The 25,534-nt window shown below is 41.4% G+C and overlaps 1 protein-coding gene across 1 annotated transcript; it reads left to right on the plus strand.

The window, feature by feature from the left end:
- The first annotated feature begins 3,220 nt into the window (after nucleotides 1–3,220).
- DAZL (deleted in azoospermia like) lies at nucleotides 3,221–25,171 on the plus strand. Its single transcript, XM_024197913.2, has 10 exons — nucleotides 3,221–3,361; nucleotides 3,716–3,807; nucleotides 4,773–4,824; nucleotides 5,569–5,635; nucleotides 6,051–6,187; nucleotides 10,296–10,373; nucleotides 19,967–20,017; nucleotides 22,931–23,038; nucleotides 23,992–24,090; nucleotides 25,118–25,171. Exons 1-10 carry the CDS (start codon nucleotides 3,323–3,325, stop codon nucleotides 25,169–25,171), a joined length of 777 nt encoding a protein of 258 aa, XP_024053681.2. The 5' UTR covers nucleotides 3,221–3,322.
- The last annotated feature ends 363 nt before the right edge of the window (nucleotides 25,172–25,534 follow it).

Below are 25,534 nucleotides of genomic sequence, written 5' to 3' on the forward strand. Positions count from 1 at the left end.
ATTAAGTTTGCAAAGTCAAACACTCAGAAGTTAGGAAATGCCAGAATTAAGGTTGGCTGTGCAAACTTAATTTGTCTGCCTTGTGCATCTGTATTGTGACTGTCTTTGATTACATGAACATTTACTACTTCTCCCCCTCCCTCCCCCCCCAGAACTCCTCCTTCATTCAGTGCACAGGCCAAACCTGCTCTGAGAAAGAATCAGGATTGTGAATGGAAGAAGGCTGTAGGACCCCCTCCCTCATTTGTTGTTGATATTGAGGGTGCATGTACCTGTTGCAGATACTGGGATGACTTGCCCAAAAGGCCCATCCTCTCCTCTGAGAGGACAAAAAGGGACAGGGGAGTGAAGGTCATAGAGCTGAAATAGTGTGTGCTCTGTTTGTGGATAGTGAGACAGGCTGGGCTAGGCCTGCCCAAAGTTAAAGACCTGCCCTCTCAGCTGAGGGAAATGAGCATTGGACCTAGGTTGCATGTGAGTAATGGGGATAACAAGTGAAAAAACAGGGAAGGGAGTGAAGGTCAAAGGGCTGGAGATAGATGGTAGACCTAAGCCTGCCCAGAGCTAAAGGCCCTCCCCATCAACTGGAGGGAAGGGTGGGCCAGTGAACCCAGACCACAAGTTGCAGGGATCAAGAAATGGAAAAAATGATGGGAGTGAAGGTCAATGGACCAAAACTGTGTAGTAAATGAAGCAGGGGACCGGAGGAAGGAAAAAGATGGTCTCGTGGTTAAGGCAATTGAATGCTACCTTGGGCAACGATTCTATCCCTGCCTCTGCCACACGGGTGTTCTGTGTCATGCTAGGCAAGCTACCTAAACCACATGTTAAAAGTTTGGTCACTAACTGTACACTCAATTTTTTTTGCATGCTCAGCTTGCAATGGGGGTCTAATTTGCAAAAGTGCTGATCACTCAGTTGTAGCTGAAGTCCATGGTAGCTGTGCTTTGAACATATGAGGTGCCATGTATTAAGTTTTATTTGAAAAATTAGGCCCTAGGCACCCAAGCCTAGTGGATGCTTTTGACCTTCATTGTGATTCCATTTTCCCTATGGCTAAAATGAGGATAATTAGATTTGACTAAATAATTGAGTTTAGTGTAGTGGGAGAACCTAAATAATCCATTTGTTTTGGTTTAAAACTGACTCTTTTTGTTTCTTGCCAAAATGAAAAACCAGAAAACAATTTGAAATAGTTTTGACTTGATTCAAATGGACAATTTTCTAAACAAAACATTGAGTTGAATCAACACTTCTTTGGGAGAAAATCAGGGGGTTTTTTTAGTTGAAACTATTAAAAAATTGGGGTTAAATTGGTAAATAGTTTTAGTACTCTAAAAATGCATTTTTGATTAATTTGCTATTTGTTGAAGAACTTTGTGCAGCTCTTATAATACCATCTCACTTCATGTGGGTGTTAATGTAGATTCACATTTGTGAAGCTCTCTGATACTACAGTGTTGAGTGCCATAGAAAAGCCCATGAGGAAACTAATAATTAATTCGTGAGAGCACGGTTTGAATGGTGTGCAGTAAAAGCAAGGGGCCACTCATGGCTTTGTGCTCTTTGAACAAAATACTGTATAGTTGTTCGTTCATTGAGTTCGATCCATTCTGTGTACTAAGTGAAGCTGGGGTCCTGTGGAAAATAGTATGTGATCATGTAATTTAAGACTGTATCATAATGTATAAACATAAATGCATGCAGTTAAGTTGCGTAGGCACCCTTAATTCTACTATTTAGCTTCTGAGTGCTTGACTTAAGATTGTTCTTTTAATGTGTTTCTTTCTGTTTAATATTGGGGGGCGGGGGGAGAACAGGGACGTGGTGGTATACCCTATTACAAATGTAAGTGATATTTACAAGTCACTTAATCTCAAACTGTTCAGATTGTTTAAGACAGTTGCAGATCTTGATAGACCTCTGATTTGGTGTAACTTTAAATTGTGACGGAGTACAAAATCTCTCCTTCCAAAGGGGATCATAGTAATGTGATCCTATTAAGAGCTAGTTGTAGTGGCTATAACTGTTTTTTTTTTTTAAGATAAATTTCTTCCATGTGTTGCTGCTGGGTTTTGTTCTGGGATTGCTCATACATGAGTGCTGCATTAATTACTTGTTTAAGGATTTCTTTTGGCGAGGATAATGTGGAATTCTGGAACTCTGCAAGCAGATCTGGCAGTCTTCTATGTCCGCTAACTCTCTCTCAAATCCCATTTGATAGATATTGAAGTGCATTTTTCAACAGTTTCATTGTAGAATTAGTAGTATAGGTTTAAAGTGACCATGGAGCTTTGAGGAAAAGCAGCTTTAACTAAACATACTTAATCTATTCTAAATGCAGCTTAGTGCTAGGTAAAAAGAATAAATACTGAAAAACCAGTCCATGAAGTAGAATTAATTCAGAACATATGTTTTTTCAGAAAATTATTTGAGGCATTTCTGTTCCAAATAGAGTAAACTGGAAATGGAAAGTATTGTCAATGGGAACATTTTGAAGTTTTAGGCCTTGGCTACACTTGCAAGTTACAGCGCTGTAAAGCCTCCCCCAGTGCTGTAACTCACTCCCCGTCCACAATGACAGGGCACTTACAGCGCTGTATCTCCCTGGGTACACCGCTGCAGGTACTCCACCTCCCCGAGAGGAATAACAGCTGCAGCGGAGTGGGTATGACTCACGGGTGTGAGTGTAAATGCTTGCAGCGCTGTACTAATCACCTTGTCAAGTGGCCAATCCTCTCCATTGTTGTGATCGGCTGCAGGAATGCGGAAGTGCCGGTTTCAAAGCTCGTACCACAGAGAAAAGCAAACAGTTTGCAGCTTGCTTTGAGTGAGTAAATGAATGAGTAGGGGGCCAGGAGTTTGGAACTTGCAAAATAGAGAGCTGACTTGCTCCAAAAAGCACTCTCTCTCCCCCCACACTCCCTGTCACAATCCACCCCACCCCCCCGTTTTGAAAAGCACGTTGCAGCCACATGAATGCTGGGATAGCTGCCCATAATGCACCGCTCCCAACACAGCTGTAAATGTTGCAAGTGTGGCCACACCACTGCGCTGGCAGCTGTCAGTGTGGACAGGCTGCAGCGCTTTTCCCTACTCAGCTGTACGAAGACAGGTTTACCTCACAGCGCTGTACAGCTGCAAGTGTAGCCAAGGCCTTAGTATCCTAAAATGCAGTGTATAAATGGTTATAATATGTCCTTTATCAAACTTGCAGTCTGCAACAAATCCAGAGTCCCAATGTGCAAGCATCTCCAGGGAGGATAACACCCAGTTGTCGTCAACAACCAGTCAAGGATATGTTTTACCAGAAGGAAAAATCATGCCGAACACAGTCTTTGTTGGTGGAATTGATATAAGGGTATTTACATGTCTTAACTTTCACAAATACTCTGTAGTGATTGGACTGTTCTTTTGGGGAGTGGAGAGCAGAAAACAGACTTTTACTTCTTACAGGAATTGGCTGATCCCATGGCATCTACCAGTTTTATGGTATTGCACTGCTATGTGAGATCTGAGTTCAGTTCCAGTTTTATTCCTTAACTAGGTGAGCAGCACTGAATTGTGCAACAGTGGTGGGTGGGTTTGAAAGTGGCTCCTGCTTCTGTAAACCACTTCAAACAGTTGAACACAAGTTTGCAAAAGGAGTTAAGACTTCCTTGTGGTGGCCAGTGATGTATTTTTTTTTTTAAGCTAAACAAATTCTGTTTCTTAGATGGATGAAACAGAAATTAGAAGCTTCTTTGCACGATATGGTACAGTGAAAGAAGTGAAGATAATCACTGATAGAACTGGTGTTTCCAAAGGGTAAGTAGAACATGAATGACTTGTTTGGGTCATTAAAGCCTTTTCTAACCTAGTAAAGTTGGTAGCCATAAATCACCAGAGAAAGCAGCACCACATGGAGAGTTGGACTAACCCAACCCTACAACACACTATTAAAATGCTTGAGCCCTATCTGTATCACTACTTCCAGAAGTGGTGAATTACAGCTAACCAGTTGGCTCGTATAGACTCAGTTTAAGTATAGCTGATCTTGTAAAGAATAATACAGTATGCTTTAGCTGACTTAATAAATCTTGCTTTTCAGGGGGCATATAGGGCATATAACTGCAGAATTGGTGGAAGCAAAGCATCAAACTTGCCTTGTCTGCCAAATGCAGCAAGCTTTTGATGGGATGGGATGAAATTCTTATCTTTTTAGCACAGCTGCTTAAGTTACTGTTCACCCAAAAGAATCATGGATCCACTTCCTAGGCATGAGCTTTTGGAGCATGAAAGAACTCTTCTGTCAGCTCCTCTATACCTCTTGCCCCAACCTTTCCCCTGCAAGTTGTGATGTACCCCGGATAACTGGAAGTCTTGGTTATTGTTAATGTGCTAGACAGAAGACTAATTTTGATTTAAAACTACAGTGTTGTCCATGCTTAATATCATAAACTCCTGTGCTCTAAGTCTCACATCAACTGTGTGTTGGGACCAAATACTATCCCAGTTTCCCAAATTGGGGAAACGAAGACAGAGCTGAAGTGAATTGTACCAGGTTGCACCCAGTCTGAAATGAGAATCAAATCTCTTAACTGGATGCTAGCTGGCACCTTGTAATAAATACACATTCGCATTGGTTTTTGGTTCACAGAATCCAATGGAAGGATATTGACTTGGACTTGACTATCTTTTGGCATACCGTAACCCAATTTATGCTATTTAGTCTTGTTCAAAACAGGCTTGTAGCTTGCGCAGTAGTCACACTGAACTTTTTTCCTTTGCAGATATGGATTTGTATCCTTTTTGGACAACGTGGATGTTCAGAAAATAGTGGAAGTAAGTTACTTAGCTATATGAGGATGCTCATATTCATATCTGTATTCTGTAATGAAGAATGCAGTGTGGTTGTTGGTTTCTGGGGGTGATGTGGAAATTGAGCTGTCTAAAGGCTAGCTGAGAATCTGGAATAGATTAAATGAATAGGAAGAGGCAAAGATTAAGACTGAGTGTTCAAAAACAGCTGATTACAATCTTTCTAAAATCACCCCTGCTCTTGAAGTAGGATTTTTTTTTTCACAACTTATTTAGCCAAAAATAAGACTAATACATTTTTAGTTTTATTGCGTGGAGGTGTCTGTTCAAAGTCCATTCCTTCCACTCCTAGCTGCCATTCAAACACACTTGAGTAGTTAAGGGCAAGATACACTGACTGTTCAAGTTATGTAAAAACTGCACTATTAACTGATAGAAATGACAAAGAATACCACAGAACTGTGGCCTCACGGCTGTGAAAAAAGGCTCTAGCAGTGAGACACTACACTACTAAAAATAGCGGTGTGCTTGAGCAGAGTAGGTTATATACCCTGGGCGTTCGGGTGTGTAGGGCACTCTACTCTTCTAAGCTGTGCCTCACTGTCCACACTGCTATTTATACCCATGCTAACTGTGCATGCAGTCTCTGTGCTCTACATGCTGCTGTAAATGTAGGTGTACCTTTAGATTGACTTTAAAATAGTTATTGACCTGTCATTGAATCTGAAAGTATAGTAAGGTGGGTTTTTTGGTTTTCTTCCCCCCCAGTCACAAATAAACTTCCATGGTAAAAAACTGAAACTGGGCCCAGCAATCAGAAAACAACAGAATTTATGTAAGTACATCTAGACTGGAATATGTTTCCTCATGAAAGGATGCTGGCTTGCGTGTAAGATATTTAAGTAGTTTCTGTGATACTTACAATCTTGTATTATTAGTATTAAAAGTGTTAAAACTAAACTAAAATCTAAGTAATTACCAGTAAATACTGAGACTTTTTTTAAACTCAGTTTTGTCAAAGAAAGCAAACTATGATTAATTTTGTACTATCAAAATGCCCCAGCATGTAAATTGCAAACACTGCTGAACTGATCTATTGTCTTGCACTACTTTTTGTAATTTAAATTAAAAAAAAAATTATGGAAACATACATATCTGAACTCACACAAAACCTTAATTTTGGGCCTAAACTACTGATAAAACTACAAAAAAATGTTTTGGATCATCTTTCCTTTGTCTCTCTAAACTAGGTGCTTACCATGTGCAACCCAGACATCTGGGTTTTAATCCTCCTGTGCCACAGTTTCATAGCGTGTGGAGTAATCAAAACACAGAAACATACATGCCTCCCCCAGCTATGATGAGTCCAGTAACTCAGTATGTTCAGGTAAGATTATTTCTTTATGGTCTGATCTTGGATCATAACTGTGTTCTTCAAAGCACTAGAATGTAACACTTCTGAGAGCCACACTTGCATGGCCTCTGAAATATATGTACAATAGGAACTTTTAATTTTTGACATTCATACCCCTAAAATTAAAATCTAGTTGTAACAATAGTAAATAAACCAAGTGCGGACAGAATTGTCTTCTACATTGACAGTTCTGCCTGCTTTAGAAGTACCGCCTCAATATGTCTTTCAAATTAGTCTTCTACTTTATAGAATCTTGATATCTGCAGCCAGTTACTAACCCACTATACCACAAAGTACCTCTGTACTGTGGAAGCTTACTTTGTATTTAGGAAAAACAGTGAGGAGTTCTTGTGGCACCTTAGAGACTAACACATTTATTTGGGCATAAGCTTTCGTGGGCTAGAACCCACTTCATCAGATGAATGAAGTGAAAAATACAGGAGCAGGAATAAATACATGAAAGGATGGGGGTTGCTTTACCAAGTGTGAGGTCAGTCTAACGAGATAAATCAATTAACACAGCATACCAAGGGAGGAAAAATAACTTTTTGAAGTGGTAAGAGAATGGCCCGTTACAGACAGTTGACAAGAAGGTGTGAGTAACAGTAGGGAGAAATTAGTTTTGGGGAAATTAAGTTTAGGTTTTGTAATGACCCAACCACTCCCAGTCTTTATTCAGGCCTAATCTGATGGTATCCAGTTTGCAAATTAATTCCAGTTCCTCAGCTTCATGTTGGAGTCTGTTTTTGAAGGTTTTTTTGTTGAAGAATTGCCACTTTTAGGTCTGTTATAGAGTGACCGGAGAGATTGAAGTGTTCTGCTGGTTTTTGAATGTTATGATTCCTAATGTCAGATTTGTGTCCGTTAATTCTTTTGCGTAGAGACTGTCCAGTTTGGCCAATGTACATGGCAGAGGGGCATTGCTGGCACATGATGGCATATATCACATTGGTAGATGTGCCCGTGAATGAGCCCTGGATGGTGTGGCTGATGTGGTTAGGTCTTATGATGGTGTCCCTTGAATAGATATGTGGATAGAGTTGGCACCAGGGTTTGTAGCAGGGTTTGGTTCCTGGGTTGGTGTTTTTGTTGTCATGTGTAGTTGCTGGTGAGTACTTGCTTCAGGTTGGGGAGCTGTCTGTAGGCAAGGACTGGCCTGTCTCCCACGGTCTGTGAGAGTGAGGGATCGTCCTTCAGGATAGGTTGTAGATCCTTGATGATGCGGTGGAGAGGTGTTAGTTGGGGGCTGTAGGTGACAGCTAGTGGTGTTCTTTTACTTTATTAGGCCTGTCTTGTAGTAGATGACTTCTCGGTACCCTTCTGGCTCTGTCAATCTGTTTCTTCACTTCACCAGGTGGGTATTACAGTTTTAAGAACACTTGATAGAGATTCTGTAGGTGTTTGTCTCTGTCTGAGGGATCGGAGCAAATGCGGTTGTATCTCCGAGCTTGGCTGTAGACAATGGATCATGTGATGTGGTCTGGATGAAAGCTGGAGGCATGTAGGTAAGTATAGTGGTCAGTAGGTTTCTGATGTAGGGTGGTGTTTATATGAACTATCGCTTATTAGCACTGTAGTGTCTAGGAAGTGGACCTCGTGTGTGGACTGCTCCAGGCTGAGGTTGATGGTAGGATGAAATTGTTGAAATCTCGGTGGAATTCCTCAAGGGCCTCCTTCCCATGGGTCCAGATGATGAAGATGTCATCAGTGTAGTGCAAGTGGACGAGAGCTGAGGAAGTATTGTATTTAGGGAGATTGATGATGATTTCAAATGAAGCTAAAGCATAAGAATGGTCATATTGGGTCAGACCAAAGGTCCATCTAGCCCAGTATCCTGTCTTCTGACTGTGCCCAATGCCAGGTGCTTCAGAGGGAATGACCAGAACAGGTAAGCATGAGTGATTCATCCCCTGTTACCCATTCCCAGCTTCTGGGAAAGCAAAAATCTTCAGCCTGGTAATGCTACAGAATGGAGCAAGAAAAGGGAATGGAGGAAGTAACCTAGCTTATAAGAGATCTTGAGTAGTTTAGAGGTTGCTCCCAAAGCACACAATTCTTCACATAACACTTGAGCAGAGAAACTCATTTGAAAGATCTTCTTGATTTCGCTTGAGAGTAAGTTAGAGGACTAGTGTACAGCATCCCTTTTATTAACAAGGTATGGAACAGGAAAGCTGGCTCTGTCAACACTTTCTCCAGGCAAAACAGTTTGTTTGCTTCTGGATTGGTACAGTACCTTTGTGTAAAACACAAATATTGCACTCACTTCTGTAAGACATACCATTATTGTGGGCATGACCAATATCACCATTTAAGTGATATCTTTATACATCTAACGAGGGGAAATGGAATGCATGCTCATACATATCCATGCAGTAGTTTCCTAAGCTGTCGTCATGCTTTGTTTCCTCCCAACACCACATTGGGAGCATCCCCTCAAAGCTTTTCTTCTCACCTCCCCCAAACCCCATTGCCTACTAAATATGACCAAATCTATTATTCATGGTAAACAGGCATGCGACCCATGGTGAGTTAAGAAAATAACTTGCTAAAAGTAAAATATTTGGTAAATGTCCTCTGAGTTGGCCCTAAAATTTGAAGGAAGAGAAATTTGGGGGATGGGAATGATCCTAATGCCTCATATGCTGAAATAGTTTAAGTAGACACTGGAAGGGCTTTACCATTTAGCAACAAACAAGAGCTGTAACAAACCAAAAATAAACTCTCTGTAAAATCTTACCTCCATTTTCCAGTTGCAAGTCCTCATTAAACAACTCTAGACCAGAGGTTCTCAAATCTCATTGCACTGTGACTCCCTTCTGACAACAAAAATTACTTCATGACCCCAGGAGGGGGACTGAAGCCTGAGCCCATCTGAGCCCCAGCCGAAGACCAAGCCCCACTGCCCTGGGCAGTGGGCATGTAATCTGAGCCCTGCCATCCAGGGCTGAAGCCCTTGGGCTTTGGCCCCAGACAGTGGGGCTATGGCTTTGGCTTCAGCCCCAGCAAGTCTAACGCCAGCCCTGGTGACCCCATTAAAACAGAGTCGTGACCCATTTTGGGCTCCCGACCCACAGTTTGAGAACTGCTGTTCTAGATAAACCTTTAGTTAAAGGAGAGTAGGGGGAGGATTTTAAGAAATCAAATAGTTGAACACTTTGGGGGGGGCAGATATTTCATTCTAACTCAACTGCTTGAAACCTTGCATATCCTCTGAGAGAACAATCTACTTCAGACTTCTGTTGATGTTAAACTGTTGGAAGTCAGTTGTTTACTTTGCCTAAACTCAGAATCTGGTTAAAATAAATTCATTGTTAGAAGCAACTACGTCCATTCCTGTTCAAATGCAACTCACAACTAAGGGCTTGTCTATACAGAGGTTTAGTGCACAGAAAGCTAGTGCGAGTTAGATTATTTACACGCCAGCTTGCTGCAAACTCAGTATTTGTAGAGATAAGCCCTAAGGAAAGTTCTGTTAGTACATGTATGTTAAGTCCCATTGAGGCTCAGTGAGACTGACTTACTCTGTGGCAAGCCAAGGTGTGGGTCTACAGTGGGGATATCCTGTATGGAAACTGCTCCAATGCAGTGAAAGCCACAGAGTGCAGGTTGGTGGGATATGATAAACCGTGGCCACACAGGATGTTACTGCACAGCAGGTTGGTGTGCTGTAGATTCACACCATGGCTTGCCACTCTGTAGGTAGCTGTGTAGACAAGTTCTTAAGCTCCCTTTTGAAAATATGTCTTAGACACTTAGGATGTGTCCATGCTGCGATCAGAGGTATAACTACTGGCTCTCGTACACATACCCGTGCTAGCTGTCATCAAGCTTCTGTGCTAAAAATAGCATGTAGCTATGACTATATGGGTTAGCCACCCTGAGTATACCTGACTCCCTGCAGATGTATTTGGGCAGCTAGCCTATGTGGCTACATTGCTATTTTTAGTGTGCTGTCTCAATCAGCTGGTGCTGGTAGGTTTACCAGAGCTGGAAATTATACCCTGGCTGCAGTGTAGATGTACTTTACCTAATCTCTTTAACCTATGAAATGCAAAACTTTTTTTTTTTTTTTTTTCAGTCATACCCTTATGGGTCGCAAGCTGTACTGATACAACAGCAAGTTCCTGTAGGATACCAGCCTGCCTACAACTATCAGGTACATATTTTTTAAAATGGCTTAATTGGTTAAAAAAATTAATCATGAATCAGAATATCTAAACATTCTGATGTCTAGATGTTGGATCTCAATTTGTTGGTTCAATGCTTTTTTTCCCCACCAAATCTTTCTCCAGTTGACTTGATAAATTCTTTGTTTTAGGGCTGTTGATTAATCACAGTTAACTCACGCAACTAACTAAAAATGAATCCCGATTAATTTTTTTAAAACGTGATTAATCACCATTATAATAGCACTGTTAATAAACTAACAATTGAAATGTATTATATATTTTTGGATGTTTTTCTACTTTTTCAAATATATTGATTTCAGTTACAACACAGAATACGAAGTGTACAGTGTTCACTCTATATTTTTTTATTACAAATATTTGCACTGTAAAAATGAATTGAAAAATACTATTTCTTTTGCTTATCACCTCATACAAGTACTATAGTGAAATCTCTGTCGTGCAAGTGCAATTTACAAATGTAGATTTTTTTTTTTCTTCCTTTTTTTCTTTTTGTTAAATAACTGCACTCAAACAAAACAATCTAAAACTTTAGAGCAGGGGTCGGCAACCTACGGCACATGTGCCAAAGGTGGCACTTGAGCCGATTTTTTTGATGGCATGCGGCGGCGGGCTGAGCGGCTCAGTCCACCACCGCTCTGGGGTTCCGGCTGCTACCCTGTTGCCAGGCGGGGTCCCGGCCGCCAGCCCCACTCAGCGCCTGCTGCTGGTCTGGGGACCCCCAGGGAACCCCAGGCTGGCAGCAGGCGCTGAGTGGGGCTGGCGGCTGAGACCCTGGCTGGCAGGAGCCGGCGGCCGAAACCCAAGAGTGGCGGCGGGCTGAGCCGGTCAGCTCACTGTCCGCCTGGGGTTCCATTCACTCAGCCAGTGGCGGGCTGAGTGGCTCAGTCCACTGCCAGTCTGGGGTTCTGGCTGCTGGCCCTGCTCAGCCTCCTGCTGGCCTGGGTGAGCAGAACCCCAGGCTGGTAGCAGGCTGAGGGGGCCAGCGGCCAGGATCCCGGCTGGCAGGAGCTGGCGGACGGAACCCCAGACCGGCAGCGGGCTGAGCAGGGCCTGGGATCCTTGTATGGGGTTCCAGCCACCAGCCCTGCTTAGCCTGCTGCTGGTCTGGGGTTCCATTCACTCAGCTGGCAGCGGGCTGAGCAGGGCAGCGGGCTGAGCGGGGCTGCTGGCCAGACCACCAGACTGTCAGCAGGCTGAGCAGCTCAGTCTGCTGCCAGGCTGCGGTCCCGGCCGCTGGCACCACTCAGCCCGCTGCCAGCCTGGGGTTCCATTCACCCAGACAGGCAGCGGGCTGAGCGGGGCCGGCAGCCGGAACCCCAGACCGGCAGCAGGCTGAGTGCTGCTGGCACCCCAGACTGGCAGCGGACTGAGCTGCTTAGCCCCCTGCCAGCCCCACTCAGCCCGCCAACAGCCTGCTCAGCCCGCTGCCGGCTGAGTGAATGGAACCCCAGACTGGTAGAGGGCTGAGCGGAGCTGGTTGCTGGAACCCCAGACAAGGATCCCAGGCAATGATCACACTAAATTGATAAGATCTGCATTTTAATTTTATTTTAAATGAAGCTTCTTAAATATTTTAAAAACCTTATTTACTTTAAATACAACAATAGTTTATTTATGTAATATAGACATAGAGAGAGACCTTCTACAAATGTTAAAATGTATTACTGGCACGCGAAACCTTAAATTACAGTGAACTTGGCACACCACTTCTGAAAGGTTGCCGACCCCTACTTTAGAGCCTACAAGTCCACTCAGTCCTTATCTTATTTGTCTTTGGGATTGGCTGAAAAAGTTTTGTTTACATTTACAGGCTGCCCGCTTCTTGTTTACAATGTCACCTGAAAGTGAGAACAGGTGTTTGCAAAGCACTTTTGCAGCTGGTGTTGCAAGGTATTTACGTGCCAGATATGCTAAACGTTCAGATACCCCTTCATGCTTCGGAAACCATTCTAGAGGACATGCTTCCATGCTGATGATGCTCATTTAAAAAATAATGCATTAATTACATTTGTGACTGAACTCAATGGGGGAGAATTGTATGTCTCCTGCTCTGTTTTACCCACATTCTGCCATATATTTCACGTTATAGCAGTCTCGGATGATGACCCAGCACATGTTGTTCATTTTAAGAACACTTTCTCTGCAGATTTGACAAAACGCAAAGAAGGTACCAATGTGAGATTTCTAAAGATAACTACAGCATGCAACCCATGGTTTAAGAATCTGAAGTGCCTTCCCATATCTGAGAGGGGTGAGGTGTGGAGCACGCTTTCAGAAGTCTTAAAAGTCTCTGATGTGGAAACTACAGGACCCAAACCACCAAAAATAAAATCAGCCTTTTACTGATGGCATCTGATTCAGATGATGAAAATGCGTCAGTCTGCACTGCTTTGGATCATTATTGAGTAGAGTCCATCATCAGCATATCCTTTGGAATAGTGGTTGAAGCATGAAGGGACATATGAATCTTTAGTGCATCTGGCATGTAAATATCTTGTGATGCCGTCTGCAACAGTGCCATGCAAATACCTGTTCTCACTTTCAGGTGACATTTTAAACAAGAAGCGGGCAGCATTATCTCCTGCAAATGTAAACATACTTGTTTGAGCAATTGGCTGAAGAAGTAGGACTGAGTGGACTTGTAGGCTTTATGTTTTACGTTGTTTTATTTTTGAGTGCAGTTATTTTTGTACAGAATTCTCCATTTGTAAGTTCAACTTCCATGATAATGAGATTGCACTACAGTACTTGTATTGGGTGAATTGAAAAATACTATTTTGTTTTTTACAGTGTAAATATTTGTAATAAAAATAAATATAAAGTGAGCACTGTACACTTTGTATTCTGTTGTAATTGAAATCAATAGATTTGAAAATGTAGAAAACATCCAAAATATTTAAATAAATGGTATTCTATTAACAGAACGATTAATCATGATTTTTTTTTGATTGACAGCCCTACTTTAACAGTAGATGAATACTGGCAACATTCACACATTCTGGGAATTTTCTGCTGGGTTGCATGGCCGTTTAGAAACTGTTTGCCAGTAAACAACAGACAGCTGATCTTGTTGCTAAATATTCTGATGGGAGAGGGCAGGAGTTCTCCAGACCATTATCTGGCTTAACCAGGAGCTCGTCAATTATCTGAAACTCAAGAGTCCTACAAAAAGTGGAAACTAGGTTGAATTACAAAGGATGACTATAAACAACACAAATATGTAGGGACAAAATGAGAAAGTTTAATCTCATTTTGTGCCTAGGCCTAGCTAGAGATGTAAAGGGTAACAAGAAAACATTCTTTAAGTACATTAGAAGCAAGAAGACCACCAAGGACAGGGTGGCCCATTACTCAATGCGGGATAGGGGGAGAGAGGAACAATAACAGAAAATGTGGAAATGACAGAAATATTAAATGAATTTTTAGTTTCAATTTTCACCGAAAAGGTTGTTTAGCGACTGGATGTTTAACATAGTGAATGGCAGTAAAAATGAGGTAGGATCAGAAGCTAAAGTAGGGAAAGAACAAGCTAAAAATTACTTAAACAAGTTAGATGTCTTCAAGTCACCAGGGCCTGATGAAATAAATCCTAGAATACTCAAGGAACTGACTGAGGAGATAATTGCTAATGGCTCAGATACCTTCAAAAAGTCATGGACAATGGGAGAGATCCCAGAGGAGTGCCACTATATTTGCCCTTTTTCAATCTATAAAAAGGCAATAAGGACAACCCAGGGAATTACAGACCAGTCAACTTAACTTCAGTACCCAGAAAGATAATGGAGCAAATAATTAAGCAATCAATTTGCAAATACCCAGGAGATAATAAGGTGATAAGTAACAGTCAGCATGAATTTGGCAAGAACAAATCGTGTCAAACCAACCTAATAGCTTCCTTTGACAGAGTAAGATGCCTTGTGGATATGGGGGAAGTGGTAGATGTGGTATATCTTGACTTTAGTAAGGTTTTTAATACTGCCTCGCATGACCTTCTCATAAACAAACTAGGGAAATACAGTCTACATGAAGCTAATATAAGGTGGCTGTCTGGAAAACAGCTACTCTCTGGGAATAATCAGTGGTTCACAATCAAGCTGGAAGGGCATATCAAGTGGGGTCCCACAAGCATCCGTTCTGGGTCCAGTTCTGTTCAATATCTTAATGATTTAGATAATTACAGAGAGAGTACACTTATAAAGTGCGGATAATACCAAGCTTGAAGGGCTTGCAAATGCTCTGGAGGATAGGATTAAAATTCACAATGATCAGACTACTTAGAAAGGAACAATCAATTGCACACATACAAAATGGGAAACGACTACCTAGGAAGGAGTACTGTGGAAAGGGATGTGGGGATCATCGTGGATTCCCATCTAAATGAGTCAACAATTCGATTAAAAAAACGCAAACATTATTCTGGGATGTATTAGCCAGGAGTGTTTTAAGCAATACATGAAAAGTAATTCTTCTGCGCTGATTAGACCTCAACTGGAGTATTGTGTCCAGTTCTGAGCGCCACATTTCAGGAAAGAGGTGGACAAATGGGAGGAAGTCCAGACAAGAGCAACAAAAATGATTAAAGGTCTAGAAAACATGACCTATGAGGGAAGATTGAAAAAAAATTGGGTTTGTTTAGTCCAGAGAAGAAGACTGAGGGGTGGGAGGACAGAACAGTTTTCAGGTACATAAAAGTTTAAGAGAAGGAGGTTATTTTAAAAAAAAGTTCCCTTTAGGATAGGACAAGAAACAATGGGCTTAAATTGCAGCAAAGGCGATTAGGTTGGACATTAGGAAAAGCTTCCTAATTGTCAGGGTCTGTAAGCACTGCAATAAACTGCCTAGGGAGGCTGTGGAATCTATATCATTGGAGATTTTTTAAGAGCAGCTTAGATACAGTTGTCAGGGATGGTTTAGATCAGGGGTAGGCAACCTATGGCACTTGTGCCGAAGGTGGCACGCAAGCTGATTTTCAGTGGCACTCACACTGCCCGGGCCCTGGCCACCAGTCCGGGGGGCTCTGCATTTTGATTTAATATTGAATGAAACTTCTTAAACATTTTAAAAACCTTATTTACTTTACATACAACAATAGTTTAGTTACCGGTATATATTATAGACTTCTAGAAAGAGACCTTCTAAAAACGTTAAAATATATTACTGGCACGTGAAACCTTAAATTAGAGTGAATAAATGAAGACTCGGCACACCACTTCTGAAAGGTTGCCGACCCCTGGTTTAGATGATATTTGTTCGGCCATGAGTGCAGGGAATTGGACTAGAAGACCTCTTGGTCCCTTCCCATCCTATGAGTCTATGATGCAAGCAATTTGGTGAGGAAGCTTCAGTAACTGCTTGGGAATAGGTAAGCAGTCTGCGCAGCAGTGTGGATAAAAATGGCTTTTTTTGTTTTTGTTTTTTAAACTGATTTAAATGCATATTTTCTTTATAAAAAAAAAAAAGACCTAAACTTACTGTAATCCTATTTAAATAAAAATATTCAAGCATACATACTTGCTGCTGAAATGTCAGACTACTGAACAGCTAGCAGTCACTGGCTAAGCAACTGGAACCAGTTGTTTGGTTTAGCACTTCAAATAATTCAGATCACTAACTGCCGCTAATTCTTTCTTTGAGCATTTAAAACTGATTTACTAAACAAGATTTGATAAGCTTTTATTATGTATCAGCACATCTAATGTAACTTTTTTTTTAAATAAAAAAGCTGTTTTGTCAATATTTATGAATGCCAGTTGCCATACAAATGCGGTTTTACACACTACATGAGTAAAATTAATCATGTATTACTTAAGAATGTAATCATTTTCTAACACAGAAGGTAAAAATTGAGAATAAGAATCAGCCTTTATTTAGGAAAACTTAAAGTACAAATTCAAAACAAGATTAAACGGATTGTTTAAATCATGTTCCCTATTTCCTGATTTAAATTGCTTTCATTTAAATAAAATCAAAGGAAGTGCAATGTGGTGGTAAAACTTACTGCATACCTAACCAAAATACGAAGGGCTGAATAGCTGTTCTCCATAAATACCATGACAGATGTTATTCTTGACATGTGCTTGGGTAACACACACTGGGCTACAGGCTTTGTGTAGGCTTGTTTTTGCACATAGAACTGACCTCAAGCACCTCATGCACTTGCCAAACTGGGTGTGGTATTCTAACTTGTCGATTGCATTATTTTAAAAAGTTTGTAGAGTACTTCAGTTGAACTTGGTACAATTTAAACTGCTAAAGTGATGCTCTTAAAATCTTCTGCTTGGTGAAGGGATATTAATCTAGTTGTGGACCTTGCATGCTCTATTCAAGCTAGGCTGTAAATATCTTCACCAAATGCTTTTAAAGGTGATGTGAGAAGGAAAAAGAAAAATGGGTTTGAGCCCTTTTTGCATTCTTCAAATATAAAGAATGCCAAAAAGACAATTGAGAAGCAAGGTGATCAAAATATATATGGGTGTGTGTGTATATATAATCTTTAAAAATATTTGGAATGTCAAGTCTGGTTTTCCCTGGATTTGCTAAAAGATTGGAGATTTCAAATATGTAGTGTGAGCTTTTTCACCTTTTAACTGAGAGTCAGGGGTATTCTCTTTTTAAGAGACCTCTTCTAAGAGTTTCTCAGCCATTTGAGTTATAGGAAAGTTTAAAAGTCTAATTTAAAAAACACCCTCTATTACTTAGCTTTCTGCCTTAAAATAAATAATACTTCCTGCCAAAGAATGCATCTGATACCAGGAAGTGAGCATCCCCATCCTGAGAGGTCTTGAAGTTCAGCTGTGTCTAAGCCACTGATCTGTGGGTGCAATCAAAGCTATCTACAGGATGGCTAGAATTCTGTGTAAAGGCTCTTAATCTAATCAAGATTATTAGTCAAAATGCTGAATTTAATGGTGCAGGCTCCTATAGCTCTCCTGAGTGCCACAAATTACTTTGATCAAGTTGTCAAAACTGATCAATGATTGGTGGGGCATCCAGCATCACTAGTCACTCAAGCAAAAATTTAGAATTTAGTCTTGTTTTGTAAAGCACTCTTGGTAATTTGGCTACCTTGCAGAGCCTTTCTACCATTTCTGAAAGAAAGCGCAATGCAGATCCTGATGCAAGTACCTGCTCAACAATATATTATGTCAGGGGTGGCCAAATTTTCTGAGCCGCATACAACAATCTTCAGAAGTTTTAGAGCCAGCAGGTGCCTGCTGGGGCTTGGGGCTTCAGCCCTGCTCCTGCTGGAGTCCTGAGCCCCAGCAGGTATGCCCTGCAGGGCGGAAGCCCCAAGACTTCCCCCCCACACACACACACACATCCCCTGCCCTGCTGTGCAGAAGCTGCTACCTGCAAGGCAGAGGTCCCAAGCTTCCCGCCCCCCGCCCAGTCTGGGAGGTGGAGAATGGGGGAGGGCAGCAGGGGGAACTCCACACTTTAACTGTAAAAGATACACCTGGGGGGCATTCTGTGCCAAAAAAATAAAAATTCTGTGCACAATATTTTAAAATTCTGCAAATTTTATTTGTCAAAGTAAAGCTACCTCATCACACACTTTCAATTATTTTGGTAATTTATTTAAAAATGCCTGTAAGCCAAATATGTCTGTAACAATACAGACACACCCACACTCCCTCTTCCTCTCCTAGGAATAGAGCGTTAAAGAAACCCCTATAGCACCCCAGTTCCTGTTTCTCTGCCCACTCCTCCCTTCCCAAGCCCAGCTGGGAGGCCACACACTCACAATCTCTTCTCTCCCCCCACCCAGAGGGCAGATGCTGCCCCCCCTCCCCAGCTCAGATATCTGCACCCCTCCCCCCAGAGGCCAGCCACAGGGTCCCCCAGCCCAGATTCCCACACCCCTTCCCCTGCCAGAGTCCAGCTATGGTCCCCCTAGTCCAGCCATTTCCCACCCCCACCCTCCAGAGCCCAGGGATCCAGAGGGAGAAACAGCCTGATGCTTGGTCCCAGGTTTGCATGGAGTTTCCTGCATGCCACTCTCTCCTTCCCTCAGGGCATGCTGGGAACTGCAGTTGCCAGGAGGAACCCTCTAGCATCTTCTCCCTCTCCCCAGCAGTGTCTTCTATCTGTGAACTGGCCCCTAGTGGTGGCTAGCAGCACTTCAGCCCATTTCTGTGGGGGAAAGGAAATTCTGTGCACACAATGTTAATTTTTGCAGTGAGCAGTGGCACAGAATACCCTTAGGAGTAAAAAGAGCCGCATATGGCTCATGAGCCACAGTTTAGCCACCCCTGTATTATGTCAACAGGCAAGGGGGTACCTACAACTCCTTTGTCAAGAAACTGTTAAGCCCTTAACATAGTTCTCATGGACCTTATAGATCTGTCATTTGTTCCCTTATCCAAGGCGCTCTACCACTTCACCATTAAAACAGCCTTCCTGATAGCTCTCACCTCAGCCAGAAGTGTTGGTGAAACTCAAGCACTAATGGTATATCCTTCTTAGACGATATTCCAAAGTGTGGTGCTGAGATCATAGCCTAAATTCCTTACAAGGTGCTGTCTGACTTTAATTTAAACCATGCCCTCAATCTCCCAGTTTTCTTCTCCAAACCCTATTCAAATGTAGGGAAGCCAAATTGCACATCCTATCTTCAGAGCCTTTCTTTATTGACTAGCTAGCACAAACCCCTTCAGCTTGCCTAAGAGAGACTCCTGTACAGGAAATCTGCAGAATAGCCTCCTGGAGATCCGTTTCTATTTTTACAAAATATGCCCTACATTTGGCATCTAGGTCAGATGCCAAATTTTGGAGAACAGTTTTGCAATCTGTATTTAGTTAGATATAAAAAGAACTCCTCAAACCTCCTCCCCCCACTTGCTTTGGAACCTGCCAGAACTCAGATCCATATGAACAAAGACTGAGAGCAGAGTTCCTTATAGTTAGGCTAAGTTTTTTGTCATGCATATTTTTAGTAAAAGTCATGGACAGGTCATGGGAAATAAAGGAAAAATTCATGGAAGCTTGTGACCTATCCTGACTTTTACTAAAAATCTGCATGACTGCTGGGGTCCCTCTGCCACCTGTGGCTAGGAGCTCCTGGGGCATCCCCGCTGCCCATGGTGGCTGGGAGCTCCTGTGGAGGTACCCTGCAATTTCCAGCCACCACTGGTGGTGGTGGGGACCTTGCAGCTGACTGGTGTGGACTGAACTCATGCAGGTCTCTGGAAGTTAAGGACTCTATGACTTCCCTGACCTCCGTGACAGACTCGCAGCCTTACTTATAGTTACTGTGGTTCAAGATGTCTAGTCTGTGTAGCTCCCTCACCTACCCTCTATCCCTGTGCTTTTGGAGTTCATGTCTGCTGGAATTCTGAATTAGTGAGGGAAGTGAGAAGCAGTAAGGGCTGCACTGCCCTACATATCTTCATGGGGCGTGCACAGGGAGACAATGCTGAGGGTCAAAAGGTTTGAATTAGTGTGCATGAGCACCACAGTTGTGGTCACTCTCACACTTACCTCCAAGAACTGCAGTTATTGTAAGTGTTCTTTGCACAAGACAAGATAAAGGATAATTCTTATTTATTAAATCTTTAAGGTCCCACCACAGTGGCCTCCTGGGGAGCAAAGGAATTATGTTATACCTCCGGTAAGATGATAAAACTTAGTGCATGAAACTTCAACCTTCTTGTCTGAGTGGTGCTCTGCTATCTTAACACTTGTAACCAAAATCAAACTTTTATTGGTGCAAAATTGCTCTGCAAAGAGTAGACCTCTCTGGATTAAATGCTGACAGTGGTACTCATGACTGATATTGCTGATTGTTAAGTCTTGGTTTAGGGTTTTGTACTTGCATGGAAGGTCTCTTAAGGAAGAGTTTCTTGGGAGAACAAAAACAAGTTTCATATCTTTTTTTTTTTTTCTCCATATTCTCCCAATTAAGCCCCTGGGAGAGTTCTAAGGCTCTAAAATAACATCATTTGAACTACTCCTTTTCATGGAAAATTAGAGGGGATAAAATGATAGCCTTAACTTTTTTCTTCAAGACCTGTACAAGGAGGGCTTTACTGCTGCTTATTGATTGTTCCAATTTTTTGAAAGGCTCTCTGATAATGTATAATAAAGCAGACGCTTGTAGTATTTCTGAAAGTGTCTACAAATTGCTGAATCTGGTTCCTTCCAAACCCTACTGAAGCAAGATAGACTATAGTATCTCTGCCAAATTGAATGGACTGGCAACAATGATTGGAAGCCATCAGCTCCAACTCCCAAAGAAAGGTAATTTTCCATGGGTTTGCAGAAGTGACAAAACATGTAATTCTTACACTTATTTTCCTTTTAGAGACTTGTAAGCATTGTATTCTACTTGTATAAAACCTAAAACTCCAATCACTGTCCACATTTAATCCAGATGTACTTTTTTTTTTTTCTTTCCGTTGGAGGGTCTAACATGACTTCCCTTTAGGGATAATTATTTTAGTGCAATGAATAATTTGGCCATGATTTGAAATTGTGCTGCTTGAGTATATGGATAGGATATGTGTACAGTGGAATTAGGCACTGGTGGCTGGCCTGTACCAGCTGACTTGAGCTTGTGAGGCTTGGGCTAAGGGGCTGTTTAATTGCGGTTGTAGGTATTGGGGCTTGGGCTGGAGCCTGGCGGTCGGAGGGCTTGGTCTGAGCTTGAACGTCTACACCACAGTTAAACAGTCTCTTGGCCTGAGTTCCGTGAGCCCAAGTCAGCTGGCATGGGCAAGTTGCAGTGTCTTAATTCCAGTGTAGACCTAGTCTATCTCAAAGTTGCTATACTTCTTGGTTTTTCTTCCTGTGAATGGTATCTCTTCAATGCCATTTCTTGCAGTTCCCCTATAGGATGGGTGGGGGATTGGAAATAATGTTCATCACTTTCCCACTCTGATGTTTTGAGTCCCAGGGATGGACTTCTCTTTCACAAACTATTGCAGGTGTCACCACCCATCCCCATGTTGAACAATTACTCAGCTCAAGTCATAGTTAAGAACAGACTTGTATTGTCCGGTTTTTGAGTGGGTGGGGTAGATCATGTGTACCAAGCTTTCTTGGTAGCATACTCTAACATCTAACATAGAGGGAGAAATCCCTGTGCTCAACACATTCTTTGCAGGGAAAGTCTGTAGATCCATTACAATGTCTTCCATCTACTGGAGCTCACCAGAAGCAGAATCAGACTTATCACTCACCACTCACAGCAGTCTGGAAGTGGCCATACACCTGAATTTCCAGCCAGTTTAAAATACATAACATTTAATGTTTAAAGGAATTCATTCTAACCGGCTACTAAACATTCTCCTAAAAAGCAACTTCTAGTTCATCCCAATTACTGGCTGGCAGACAAATAGTATGCATTAGAGACAGATGCTATAGGGTGAGCTGTCTTTCAGAATAATAGTGCTTACATTGGGTTGAATGGATCAGCAGAATTTCTCTCTAGAAGAAACACAGCTTTTTGAATGAGACATTTTGCTGGTATGTCTGTATGTATGTAGTAAGCACCATACACCTTCATTGTATAGCGCTTCATTGTTGCAATGTATTAACTATTTTATAGTTTGGAACAGGAAAAATAAAGCTATTAATTGTAGTAGTCTGAGACAGTGTAAACAAGTAGGGAGAACAGACGTTTTTAGGAAGTAAATTTATCACAGATTTGTGTGTAGGGGGTTTCTTAGAGGGGCAGTGGTCACAAGGGTGTTGTGGCCATATGAGTAGTCAGCCAAGCTCCCTTCCTTGATTACAACAGTGTTTCTTGGCTGAAGCTTCAGATACCAGCACGTTTCTTGTAATGCTTAGTTATAACTTAAGAACTCAGTCTAAAGCCATTCAGTAAGTATCTCCCATTTGGGTGTCCATACAGGGTAGGGGAGATACTGTCGCATCATTTTTGCCTTGATAAGCCATTTGAGCCATGAAGTGATTACTACTTTTGTGCAGTACCTCTAATGGAATGGCATTGTACTCATGAATCTTTCACCAGGAGACTACTGGAAGCTCAGTGGCTCTCAAGGATTTTTGGGCCTCTGTTTGTTAGTGCCTTGGATCCCCCAGAACTTCCCACGCCAGATTCTTTCTGATGGCAATCAGATGCTATATACCTGTGCTCTCTTCCAGCTCTTGGCCTGGTCTCTGCAGTCTATTGGCTTCAGCTGTGAACACCTTTTCTTCCCTTCCTCTCCACCCAAATTAGATAAAATTTCCTATTAAAATAACCCTTTTTGAGGGGGAGAGCTGGGTCTAACTTCCAGCATTACACCATGAAATGTATCCCGGTGAACCGTTCATTCAGTTTATCTGGAAGGAGCAATAGATACTCCTGGGTTGATGTTTTTCAATTTTTGAAAGTGTCAACACTTTAATTAAAAAAAAAAAAAATGTTGCTCTGCCTTAGTGGTAGTTGAGGACCAGGGACCCAGCTGCTGTTCTTCCAAACTGCTCCAATTCAAATTGCAGTAGACCCACATCCATCCACCTTGGAATGGGTAGCATCTATACTTTCATTCCTTAACTGCAATACTTAATTATACAGGCTTATACTCCAGTAAACTACCACTGCAGTGAAGTAGAGCCAGAAGTTATTCAAGCAGAATGTTCTGTTCCAGAGCCTGCACAACCATCTGGAAACAGTCCACAAAAGGCAAGTGTTCACTCTGAAGATGTATATTCTTAAATGTCACCGTATAACCTATTTCTAGGAACTTGTGTAGAAGGGGTGGAAGGAAGATGTAGTAGATAGGGCACAGTCCTGGGATCCTGGGTTCAGTTTCTGCATAGTCTTAGACTTTGAGAGACTTGTCCAAGGTCACAGGCTACCCAGTGCCTCAGTTTCCCCTCAGTAAGGGGTGGTAAATACTTCCTCAGACAGTGTGAGGTTGTTGGGTATTATGATAGACAAATATATAAATCAGCATTAATTCAGCAAGCAACTTTGTTTAGACATATGGCTTGACTTACAGTGGGAATCACATGAAATAAGGTACAACTTGGTTTTTTCAATTTAACAATTTTAATTTTATTTTGCTTCTGACAATTTGTGGAGACAAAAAACATTGGGGAGTATCACACTTGTCTTTCATGTTGAAGTCTCATAGTTTAGGAAAGGGCATCATGTCCCCTTCTGGTTGTAGATCCTTAACATTTGGGACTTAAATTTAACTTGGTATTCAGTAGACATCACTTGCTCGTATTGCCAATTAGTAATAAATTCTGGCTTGCGATATGGAGATGGAACACTTTTTTTGGTCAGTGGCATTTCAGGTGTGGACCAGGTTACTAGAGGAAACAAGTAAACGGAAATCTCTCCTTCAGATAATTCTGTAAAACCCCAGCCTAGTAACTTCCTTTCACAAAGAAAAGAGACGCTTCATATAACTCCGAGGGAAAGAACAAAATTGTTGTTGTGTAATATATTGATACAGTGTGCATATAAACTAGCAAATCTACTATAGCAAATAAGTGCTTGATAAATATTGACACTTGCCAGTAATCCTGAATGTTTACACTTCAGAGTTTAGCATCTGATTTATAGACATGATAGTTAATAAAATCAGTATTGTTGTAGATGCATGTTACTGAAAACATGTATTTCAGAAGTCTGTGGACCGAAGCATACAGACAGTGGTATCCTGTCTGTTTAATCCCGAGAACCGTCTGAGAAACACTCTTGTATCCCAAGAGGACTATTTCAAGGTACGGAGTAAAAGCAAACTTCAAAAATTTGTTATGTCCTTTTTCTTCCACCACTAAATACTATGGTGACAAGTAATTCAAATGCTGATGGACTTGTTCAGTTTTTGCAACTGTAGGCTGCTCTGGACCATATCTGTGTCTGGCTCTGACACTTACTGTGATTGTTTGCTTGCTTTTCTGTAGAGATCTTTGATATAACTATTGCAGTGGTATTTGGAAGGTCTTGAATCTTAATACCAGTACCCAAGACAACCTTTATGGAACCACTGATGGCCTTGACTTGTAGGAATTAGATTTAACAGTGCAGTATCACAAACCTGCACAAAAACTGCTATGCAATTCAAACTGGCAGTATTGGCATTAGCCTTTTCTTCCACATTACATCTTTCCATAACATTTTCCTTCAATGAGAAATAGATTAACCTTGGTCTGTTGGTACTGAACAAGCAGCAGTTTATTCCCACATCCAGAGAATGACTTGGGTTCTATAAATTATGTTCTTCAGATCTCATAACTGTATTCTGACATTCAAAATCAGTAAGAGTTTCTACTGCAGCCCTTCCAGCTGTGAAATGGAGAATGGTGCCTTATTCTTAGACCTCTCAGGTCTAAGGCCTAGTGTTTCCAATCACTCTCAGGGTTGTTTTGTTTTGTGACCTAAAGCAAAACAAAACAAATGTGTGTTTGGGCTAATTACAACTTGTGATCACACTGTTTTTATGTAAACACACCCTGGCATCTTCTGATTAAACTCTCCATTAGGATTTTTTAAGGTTCTTTCTGAATCTTTGAATAGTTTTTCAGTTTCTACTTGTTTTTGCAGAATAGACACTCCTACTCTATTATCTGAACTAAAAAGCTTTATGTAAAATCTGGATTTTTAGAACATGGGATTTTGAAGGAGCAAAATTTAAAATATATTTCTGCTTTATGTAACTTACATTACTTCATTATATTGTAATATCTAGCAATATTGTTACCTTTCAGTGCATTAAAACTATTTTTTTTTCTTTTCCTCCCCTCACAGGAGAAAAGGGTGCATCACTTTAGAAGAAGTAGGGCAGTGCTTAAAAGTGTTTAACCAATGACACTTGAAGACTTAAAGTGCCTGTATTCCATTGATTTGGGGTGTTACTGTTCAGTATAGCAAGATGTGCTGTACAATTATGTAATCTTATGGAAAAAGTTACTTCAAGTTGAAGTTGTTCATATTTGCATGTTATCTGTTCCTAGATTGTTTTGTTTCTAGCATTTTAAGGATATGATAGACTAGAAAGTTCCAGTATTACATTACTTGGGTTTTGTGCATGTCCTTTCATTTGATGCTAGAATATGTTAAAGTTTTTTAAGGAATTTGTATGGAAAGATTACTCTTGGTTTAATTTGTAAATGTGTGAATTTTCTTCTGGGGTTTAAGGTACAGTTTGCATGTTGCACTTGTTTT

The sequence above is a fragment of the Terrapene carolina genome, unplaced genomic scaffold (genome assembly GCF_002925995.2).
Source record: "Terrapene carolina triunguis isolate 2854851 unplaced genomic scaffold, T_m_triunguis-2.0 Scaffold84, whole genome shotgun sequence".
Classification (NCBI taxonomy): Eukaryota; Metazoa; Chordata; order Testudines; family Emydidae; genus Terrapene; species Terrapene triunguis.

Coding starts and splice junctions, on each gene's coding strand:
- DAZL (XM_024197913.2), top strand. CDS start 3,323: ATGCCGAACACAGTCTTTGTTGGTGGAATTGATATAAGG. Junction 3,808..4,772: donor AGAACTGGTGTTTCCAAAGG/GTAAGTAGAACA, acceptor TTTCCTTTGCAG/ATATGGATTTGTATCCTTTT. Junction 23,039..23,991: donor CTGGAAACAGTCCACAAAAG/GCAAGTGTTCAC, acceptor CATGTATTTCAG/AAGTCTGTGGACCGAAGCAT.